Raw genomic sequence first — 10,246 nt, 5'->3', positions numbered from 1 at the left:
TTGGGCCCTAGGTTGCTTCTTTTCAATAACAGCTTTATGGCGATATTCACATATGACACCTGCCCATTTAAAGTGTCCCATCCCATAGTGGTTACGAATCGGGCTGTGAACCGCAAGGTTAGCAGTTCAAAACTACCAGCTCCTCCCTGGGAGAAAGAGGAGGCTTTCTGCTCCCATAAAGATTTACAGCCTTGGAAACCCTGTACAGGGTCGCTATGAGTCGGAACCGACGACTCCACGGCACGTAACAACAACAACATACCCCAAAAAATAAAGAACCCACTTGCAACTCAGCAACTGAACGTGTTACAGAGTTGGCACTGCTCCAGAGAGCGTGCCATGTTCATGAAAGGAGACCTGCTGGTGCTCTGGCCGTGAGGTGGGTGGATTGAACCCAGCAGCCGCTCTGCGGGAGAAGTGGCTGTCTGCTTCCATAAAGCCTTACAGTCTCTGAACCCCCACATAGGGCCGCTGTGAGTCAGAAGTGGCTCTGGGGCAGTGGGAACCTTTACAAGAGGAAGCTGCCAAGGCTTTTTCCCGAGGCACCCCTGCGTGGATTCGATCTGCCCACCTTTGGTGGTAGACACCAGACAGCTTTTGATGAGCACAGATCAATTGCACCACACATGGATCTTAAAGTGCACAACTGTGGTTGTTAGTGTATTCACCAGCTATGCAGCTGTCACTAATTCCAGAACATTCTGCCAACGCATACCCATTAACAGTTACCCTCAGCCCAGGCCACCACTAGGCCTCCCTGTGTCTGTAGGTTTCACATACATGGAATCACAGGTTACCAGGGGGCTTCATAAGGAAGGTGGAAAAATAGAATGAATAGGTAATAGAATGTTTACACTTTTTGAAGCGCCCTCGTATGTGTCCTTTTTGTCTGGCTCATCTGAGTGACAGTGTGCATCCATGTGTCATCTCTCTCTCTCTCTCTAGCCGAATCAGTCTCTATAGTATCTGTCTGCCCATGCGTATGTGGGTCATTGTAACCTTTTGGCTCCTGTTAATAACGTGTGTGCAGGTTTCTGTGTGGATGTGGGTTTTCAGTTCTCTCGGGTGGACTAGTAAATAATATCACGATAAATTGAGAAAAGATAGAAGTTGTCAAAGACTTTGTTTTGCCTGGATACACCATCAGCACTCAGGGAAGCAGCAGTCAAGAAACCAAAGATGCATTACATTGGGCAAATCTGCTGCACAAGACCTTTTTAAAGTATTGAAGAGCAAAGATGTCAGCTTGAAGACTAAGGTGCACCTGACCCAAGCCATGGTATTTTCAATAACCTCACATGCATGTGAAAGCTGGACGGTGAATAAGGAAGACCGTAGAAGAATTGATGCCTTTGAGTTATGGTGTTGGAGGAGAATATCAAAGGTACCATGGATTGTCAGAAGAACCAACAGATCTGTGTTGGAAGAAGTGCAGCCAGAGGGTGCCTTGGAGGCCAGAATGGCCAAACTTCGTCTCTTATATTCGGGCATGTTATCAGGAGGGTCAGGTCCCAGGAGAAGGACATCATGTTTGGTAAGTGGAGGGTCAGCGAAAAAGAGGAAGACCCTCCCCCCAACAAGATGGAGTCACATAATAGTACCAGCTGGGCTCAAGCTTAACAACAATTGTGAGGATGGCTCAGGGACTGGGCAGTGTTTTGTTCTCTTGTGCATTCGGTCGCTATGAGTCGGAACCCACTCAACGGTACCTAACAACAGTGGGTGGATAGTTGAGGGGTTCATTCTGAGGCCCCTGGCAGCCGGCCTCTAGGAGCCGTGTCCCCAGGGCAGCCTGCCTTGTTTTTAATCAGACACAGGTTCCGTCTCTGGGTGATGACAAGGCAGCGGATGTCGTTTATCTTGGAGATAGTGGGCACTTGTGTAGCCAGGGGACTCTGGGTGTGGTTTGATTGGGAGGGGTATCTCCCTGCTAAGCCACGTGGACCCTCCTGTGGGCCTGCATGGCCCGAGTCTTGGACTGCTCTGAGGTAATGCCAGGTGTCTGCAGGTCTGTGAAATGCCCCAGCCACACTTGCCTCTTCTCTTAGCTTCCACAGGCTCTGTGTTTGCCATCCGCTGAGAGGACTGGTTGTGCAGGGCGGCAGTAACAATGCCATGGTGAGAGAAGTGTCCGAAGGGGGAACTGCCCAAGCCGATCCCTGTGAGTGGGGGTCAGCCCTGCCTCTGCCCTCCAGCCTTCTTTGCCAGTGCTGACAGCACCCACCCCTCCTCGCAGGAACCCTGGGTCCAGAGCCCCGCCCCAGGAATGGCTCCTTGTAAGTCTGGCAGGCTGGCCTAACTGTCCAATTCCCTTGGGAGCCACAGGCACCTCATTTGCATAGCCCCACCCAGCCTTTTGGGGAGTTACAAAGTGTAGTTAGAAGAGCTGCATCGTCCTTGGAGCAGGGCCGCCAGGCTCCCAGGAGTAAATGTGAAAACCGAAAGGTCAGCGGTTCAAGTCCGCTCAGAAGTGTACCGGCAGAAATGGCTCCTGACAACCAGGCCCTGAGAACCCTGTGGAGCCGCTTCTGCTCTGACCCACCTGGGGCACATTGCGCACAGTCTCCTAGGGCCTCTGTTGAGGGTTAGCTGTTCTCCTTTGTAGCAGCCTTGTCCAGGGCTAGTCCTCTGCATCCTGCTTCTGTGACTTGCCCCCAGCCCGGCTCAGCGGCTGTCCTCTGCCCTGGTTTCTCTCTTCTCTACTGCTGATGTCAACCGGCTGGGCTGAGTCCATTGCAGCTGAGAATACCAACTGGGAGGTGACACGGCTTCTGCTTGTCCTGAATGCTCTGGGGCAGGGAGAGGGACTCATGTTTCGTAGGTGTGTGAGTTCCTGTCCGACTTCCTGGGCTGTGGGTTACCTTGTCTAACTTGTGTGGCTATGGGCGACTGTCTCAGCCTCTGTTCTCATGGGCCTCCCACATAGTCAAGGGTTATGTGTCAGGCTCCCCAGATCCTGACCCCCGCTCTAGGCCCCTCCAGAAACACTTTCACCCAGAGCGGATCTCAGCAGCCCAAGCTCAGCCACATTCCTGCAGGCGCTCCAAGGGGTGGGGGACGCGGCTCTCTGGCTCTCAGGGTTCTAGGACCATGGAGCTGGTACACACCCAGGTCAGCGTGGCACTCGGGTCCACAGGGTTTCTTGGTTGTGATCTTTTTTATTTTGTTAAGTTTTTATTGTGATTTGGTGAACATTTATAGATAAATTGGGTTTCCATTCAATAGTTGATGCCCATTTTGTTTTGTGACATGACCTATAGTCCGTGCAGCGGAACCCCGGTCTTTCCCCTTCCTCTCTGTGTTCCCCCTTCCTCCTCCTCTCGCATTCCCTCCTGCCATCAGTTTTGACTCTGACAACTTCATTCTCTTCTCCGTTTATCATGATGTTATTTATTGGCCCAGTTGTGAGGATTTTGTTTTCTTCACAGTGAGGTACAATCCATACCAAAGGATTGTAGTTTTTGATTTTCATCATTAAGTATTTCAGGTCCTCTTCGCTTTCAGCAAGCAAGAGTGGCCTCATCTGTATATCACAGGTTATTAACGAGTCTTCCTCCAGTACTAATACCACATTCTTCATAGAACCCAGCTTCTCGGATGATTTGCCCAGCATCCCGATTGAAGAAGTGTGGTGGAAGGTTACAACCCTGATGCACACCTTTCCTAATTTTAAACTGTTCATGTCCCCTTGAGCTACTGTCTCTGGATCCATGTACAGGTTCCTAAAAGCTCAATGAAGTGTTCTGGAATCTCCATTCTTCACAACGTTACCCATAGTTCATTGTGCTCCACACAGTCGATGCCTTTGCATAGTCAACAAAGCACAAGTCAACGTCGTCTTTCTGGTGTTCTCTGCTTTCACCCATGATCCCTCTGACCTCAGTAGGGACGTCCCAGTGAGCTGTATTTCAGGGCAGATGCTGCCCCTGTGGTCTCACACAGTGATAGTTGTGCACACTCCCTGGGTCAGTGTTCACTCTATAGTTCTGTCTGTTTGGCTGAAAATGAAGCCACAGGGGGGACCCCACCCATTCTAGGCCTCAAGTCCCAGGGCCACCTTCTCGGTTATTCAGGCTGCCTCTAGCACACTAGTACACGCAGGTGTTTTGATACCAGAGCTTTGTTTCACTCTGTTCTCCCAGTGCATCCAGAGCTTCCTACTGTGCTCCCTTTCAGAGGGGCAGCAGAGAGCCAGGCCCCTCCTGGCCCTTCTGGTCTCAGGGCAGTGGAATCTGGGATGCCATGATCGTCAGTCCTGTGCACTGTTTGTTCGAGGCTCTGATTCTCCTCAGTCTTTGCTTCACAGTACTGTCTAGTAGCTGTAAGCTTTACAGAAGCACGTCTCCAGGCCTTTCTTCTGTAGCACTGCTGGGTGGTGTAAATCGATCGTGCCACCCAGGGACCCGTGACCCGCTAAAGCAATGAGAAATAACTGTGTTTTGCAAAGACAACAGCCAACTGGGGCTGTCTGTGGGGCTTCCCACCTCACGCTCCCCAAGCTGACAGCCTGTGGGTCGGAGTCTCCACAGGGTCATGTGCACTCAGCGGGGTCGCTTGTCCTTCTGCCCCACCCTCCAGCTCTAGAGGCGAGTCCCCCAGAGGTGTGGTGTGGGGCCAGTGGCCTTGGCCCAGGAACTGCCTGAGTGAGAAGAGGCATCCTTACAGAGAATATGGGGTGGCCCTGGGGACTGCTGGGCAGGGTGGGACAGGGACGGAGACAGCGCTGGGCTCTAAAGGAGATGGGGTGCTGCCTCGTCAGTGTGTCCTGGTCATATGAGAGGCTGCCCACATGAAGGGCTCCCCCACGCCCAGGTCCAGGGTCCCTGGGTCAGGCTGCAACCCACCCGTTTTGTGGCTGAGCGGTGGTCATGTCACAAAGGGTGAGGAGGCTGGGGAATGATGGGAACCAGATGGAGAGGCACCCTCCTTGAAGGACAGGCATAGAGGCAAGTGGCCCCAACACTTGGTGATGAGTTTGTTTCCTCTGGCTGCCTGGTGAGTGCCCAGCAGAGCCGTGGCTGGTCTGGGTTCATCTCAGAGGACGAGAAGGCTGCTGTCACCGGGTCTCCTGCTCAGCCAGGCTCAGGGAGGTATCTCAAGATCCAGAACCTGACGCCCCCCACAGCCTTGTCACCCGCAGTGCGAGCTACACAGCTGGGCAGGTAGCAGTGAGCATCTCAGGGCACCCTTGGGATGTGGCTTTCCCCCACCGGTGTGCCACGAGACAACGTTCCTAAACTGTGTTTCCCCCCTTCGGAGTTGTGGTTTTGTAAGCAATGCTCACATGCAGCAGAGCAGTCTAGCTGTGATCAGTAGGAGCCGCCTGTGTGAGGAGGTGTCTGGGTCATTCAGGGCCCTGGGCTTGCCGAAACGGCTCAGTCAGGTGAGGTCTAGGTTATTTCACTAAAATGCTCCTTTCCCATTTCTTTCTTGGGCAGAAATAGGGACTTTGGGTTTCGGTGCTGCGTGGATTCTGAAGTGGCTGTGGGTCGTGGAAGCAGACTGTAGTAACGCATTCACATGGTGGACCGTTTATTGGGAAGTGCTGTTGAGTTGGTTCCCACTTCCAGCAACCCTGTAGAGCAGGGGTGGGGAACTTTATTCTGCCAAAGTTTGTTTATAACATCATTGTGGGTCATACACAATTATCAACTGAAAAATTAGCCAGCTATATTTGTCCAAACATCTTATTAACTCATCCGTGGTAAGGTGGAGGGTCAGAGAAAGACCCCTAGTGAGATGAATTGGCAAAGTGACAGCATCAGTGGGCTCAAACGTGGCAACAATTGTGAGGTTGGCCCAGGACTGCGCAGTGTTTCGTTCTGTTGTGCATAGGGGTCGCTATGAGTCCGTACCAACACGATGGCACCTAACAACAACAACGTGATGGCTGGAAGTGTGGTCGCCTTGGCAGGCCAGACGTTCTGCACCCCTACATACGGTTTCCAGGGAGCAGCTGGTGGGTTTGAACCACCGACCTTGTGGTTAGCAGTCTAGTGCTTACTCCACAGAGCCACACCAGGACTCCCAGGGGAGCACTACTCAGCTCCGAAGAGGAATGAAGTTCCTGAACAGGCCACGATGTGGATGGACACCTTGGGCCCAGGAAGAGGAGGGCAGCAGTGTGTGCTCCCACTTCTGAGAAATGCCCACAACAGTAAATTCCATGGAGACCGAAAGTGGATTCGTGGTTGCCAAGGGTGTGGGGAGGGCAGAGTGGGGAGCAACAGCCGGCTGATGCGGGGCTCCTTATGGGGGATGGAACATTCTGGAACCCGATAACGGTGGTGGTTGCACAATTCTGAATGTCTTGAAACTCCTGAGTTGTACATTTTAAACTGGTGCGTTGTACGGTATGTGAATCGTATCTTAGCTAGTGATAGCACGGCGGCCCTTGAAAGTCTGCACGAATGGAGAGGGCATGGGCAGCAGTGTGCAGCATCGCCGCCAGTGGCGCCCGTGGGAGCTCGTTCACGACCTTTAGACCCAGCGCCGCCAGGACTGGACAGACTCCTTGACTCGCCTGCACCGACGGATGACGCTCTGCTCCCGTGTCTGTCTCCACAGTCAGAGTCCGGCCTGCCAAGGATGGAGCTCTGCGAGGACCAGGAGGCCAGCAGCCTGGAGCCACCAGCATCGCCGCTGCCGTGGCAAGTGCTGCCGGTTCTGTCGGAGCAGCAAAGCAGGGCGGTGGAGCTGGTGCCCGCCTATGCCGCACCAGTGCTCGATCCGCGCCAGACCTCCCGCCTGGTCCGGGAGGTGTCAGCCGCCCTTCCGCTGCCTGCCCAGCCCCACCTCAAGCGGGTGAGGCCGAACTTGGACACGCAGGTCCCGCACGCACTCGAGCTGCTGCTGTGCCTGGCAGGGCCGTCCCCGGGGGCGCGCACGCTCGCCGAGCTTCTGCCGCCTGCCGTGGATGCTCACGGACTGGGGCCGCCCTTCCTGGTACCTGTGCCGGCCTGGCCTCCGCTGACGCGTGCCCAGTTTGAGGCGGCGCAGGCGCACTGGCCCTCAACCTTCCACGAGGACAAGCAGGTGACATGCGCGCTGGCTGGCCGGCTCTTCTCGCCGCAGGAGCGGGCCCGCATGCAGGGCCACATGGAGCGGGCTGTGTGGGCGGCACAGCATGCTGCGGCGCGGGGCCTGCGGGCCGTGGGCGCCGTGGTGGTGGAGCCGGGCTCCGGCCGTATTCTGGCCACGGGCCACGACTGCAGCAGTTCCTCCAGCCCCTTGCTACACGCCACCATGGTGTGTGTGGACCTTGTGGCCCAGGGCCAGGGCCGCGGTGCCTATGACCTGGGGCACCATCCTGCCTGCTCCTTCGAAGTGACTGCTGCCCCCCAGCTCCCGGTGAGGCCGGGCACCGTGCGGAAGCTGGAGCACCGGGATGAGGATGGGGACAGCAAGGATGGGCTCCCGTACGTGTGCACCGGCTACGACCTGTACATCACCCGCGAGCCCTGTGTCATGTGCGCCATGGCGCTCGTGCATGCCCGTATCCGCAGGGTCTTCTACGGGGCGCCCTCACCCGATGGTGCCCTGGGCTCTCGCTTCCGCCTGCACGCCCGACCTGACCTCAACCACCGCTTCCAGGTGTTCCGCGGTGTGCTGGAGGACCAGTGCGGCCAGCTCGACCCCGACATGTAGCGTGGCTGCCAGGCCTGACCCCTTCCCGTGCCTGGCTCCACCAGAGGACCATCGGACGTCCGTCTGCCCAGATCCTCTTCCACGCCCAATGGCCAGGGAGCCTAGGGCCAGCTGCAGCCGTGACCCTGGACACATTGTGTCCAGGCTTCCTCTGCATCCGAGGCCTGGGATCCAAGGACCAGCCATGGCCCCCACCCTGTTGAAGATCCTTCTAGTCCCACTTCTGTGGATGGCGCCTCTGGGCTATGGATATGTCTCGTGTGTCAGTCTCCAGCACACCCATGTCCAGGAACTCAGCGTGGCCACGATCTCCGGACTCTTGTCTGTCTTGTGTGTGGCACCTCTGTCCCAGCCGCGCTGTCCTCTCTAACCACACAGTGAGTAGCGTGTGGGGCCACCAGCACTGTACTGCGTCTCTGCCCTACAGGGGGCTCAGCTGCGGATCCCTGGAGTCATTGTAATCCCTGCGATCACGTCCCCTCTGTGTAGAAATAAAACCACGGAACCCGGCCGTTGTATGTGTCTGTGGATTGTGTCCAGAGGACGGGTAGGTGCGCGCCACCCTGCAAGGGCTGCCCTGGGCTAGCGGTGGTTTCCAGTGGCAGAACCCCCATGGTACCCCCTCCCACTGTGTGCGCATGGAAGATTCCACAAGAGCTGGGAGGTGACCTGGCTGGGTGTCTGGCATCAGCTAAAGGTTCTCCTGACCCAGCTTTGGAGGGGACAGGGACACCATGGGCTCCTTCAGACCAGTGAGGACAGGCCCACATCCGTCTGAGGGGCAGAGCAGGCCTTTCAGACCAGCTAGCACCAAATGTCAAAACCGACCATGTGAGCCACCTGGGCTCCGGAAAGATTCCAGCCTCCCCCTGGGGGCTCTGTGAGCAGTCGGTGGTCAGAGGGGGACTAGGGCTGTGCTGAAGCTTTCACGACCCTTGTAGTCGGCTCGCTCAGTCTAATTTGGGGGTGTGAGTGTCCCTCAGTCCAGGCGGGGGGCCAGCAATGGACAGTGAGTGAGCCAGGGAGACCCTGGTCACGTGCATGTGATCAGGCAGCGGAGTCCAGGTCCTTCTGGCCGCCCCCCCTGCGGCACGGACAGCTCCACTCAGGTGCAGCATCTCAGTGGGGCCTGATGGGGAGAACACGGCTGACCCAGCTTCAGGAGTCTCCTCAGGGTGCTGGGCGCCACGCTGGGATCGGGGTGGAGGTCGGGTGCTTTCAGGGCACACCGTCTTCATGAGGGCCCAGAACACTGGGGAGACTAAGGCAAAGCTGGGGGCTCTGCATTCCTGAGGACACTGACCCCCTGGTCCTTTCTGTGGCCTCAGGGCCGACTGTCATTGCCCTCTTTTCCAGGCGGCCGTGGCTTCAGCCCAGCGCCCAGTCGGCCACTACAGACATGTCAGGTAAGTCCTGCTTTGGTCCCTTAGGTGGGTGTTCTGGACAGACAGTATCCTTGCCCCCTTATGCCCGTGGGGTGCTGGCGACCTGTCGAAGCAGGGAGAGGGAGGAGTCTGTACCAGTCCAGCCACATCCGGTCTCCTCTGTCTCTACCCACAGCGCACCCACCGTCACTGGAGGCCCCTGGCCAGTGCAGAGCTGAGTCTCAGCCTAGGGCCTGGGGTCACAGCCTGAGGTGGAGCTGCAGGGCTGTGTGATGCAACTACACGTCACAAGAGGGAGTTGGGGGCCCACACCTGAGAATTGAGGTGCTGTTTGCAGGGTGTGTCTGGAGCGCCTCGTGCCACTCCTGCTCCTCCCCCCACACTCTTGCCTCCTGCCTGCTGTCCCATTCCCTGCTGCTCCAATCCTGGCAGACAGTTCCCAGACCCCACCTGGTTCTCACCCTATGCCCACCGTAGGGTGCCCACAAGCACCTGGGCACCTGCTCTGCCTGCCCCTCTGTAGGGCTTCCACCTCCTTGAGTGAAAGTTCGAGTCCTTTATGCCCAGGACTGTCCCCTCCCTACCCTTGGAGCCTCCAATGCCTGCCTTGCTCACTCTGCCACACTTACACAGGCCTCCTCACTGTCCTGCCCCAGGGCCTTTGCATAACTGTGCCGTCTGCCAGGAGCGCCTCCCCCTGTGTACCTCCTGAGTGAAGAAGCCCACCCTGAACCCCAAATTAAACTGCAGCTGACACCATACACAATCCCTGTGCTTTACCTGTCTTCCTGTGTCTTTTCCCATGGACTTCTCGTGTCTACATCACGTCTGTACTGTGTTGGCATCACTTGTGTGCCAGAACCTTCTCTGCAGCCACAGATGTGAAGAAATGGGAGCTCTGCTCTGAGTCTGTATGAGATACCTGTGGCTGCTGCAAATTGCCCCACAGTGAGAGGCCCAAAGTCACCCAGGACAGCCTCATAGTCCTGACTGGGGTCAAGGGTCCCACCTGGACCTCACAGACTCAAACCGGGCATTGGCTGGTGCCTGCCCAAGGTCCAGAGAGAACTGCCTTTGGCCTTTTGCAGTATCAGAGGCTTTAAAGTGTTCAAGAGCAAAGATGTCAGCTGAAGGACTAAGGTGCGCCTGACCCAAGCCATGGTATTTTCAGTAACCTCATGTGCATGCGAAAGCTGCACAGTGAATAAGGAAGA

The 10,246-nt window shown here is 56.3% G+C and overlaps 2 protein-coding genes across 2 annotated transcripts in view; both read left to right on the top strand.

Moving 5' to 3' along the window:
• Positions 1-339: 339 nt before the first annotated feature.
• Positions 340-7,647, top strand: ADAT3 (adenosine deaminase, tRNA-specific 3). Its single transcript, XM_006869070.1, has 4 exons — positions 340-374; positions 2,049-2,118; positions 5,141-5,383; positions 6,568-7,647. Exons 1-4 carry the CDS (start codon positions 340-342, stop codon positions 7,645-7,647), a joined length of 1,428 nt encoding a protein of 475 aa, XP_006869132.1.
• A 1,002-nt stretch (positions 7,648-8,649) lies between these two features.
• SCAMP4 (secretory carrier membrane protein 4) overlaps positions 8,650-10,246 on the top strand; it is an 8,664-nt gene continuing 7,067 nt past the window's right edge. The window contains exons 1-2 of the mRNA XM_006869069.1: positions 8,650-8,656; positions 8,976-9,053. Coding sequence (XP_006869131.1) covers positions 8,650-8,656; positions 8,976-9,053 — 85 coding nt within the window. The remainder of the gene's footprint in view (positions 8,657-8,975; positions 9,054-10,246) is intronic.

Source organism: Chrysochloris asiatica, unplaced genomic scaffold (assembly GCF_000296735.1).
Source record: "Chrysochloris asiatica unplaced genomic scaffold, ChrAsi1.0 scaffold00125, whole genome shotgun sequence".
In the NCBI taxonomy this organism is placed as follows: Eukaryota; Metazoa; Chordata; class Mammalia; order Afrosoricida; family Chrysochloridae; genus Chrysochloris; species Chrysochloris asiatica.
Note: the sequence above shows the minus strand (reverse complement) of the source record. Positions and strands in the feature narration are given on the sequence as shown.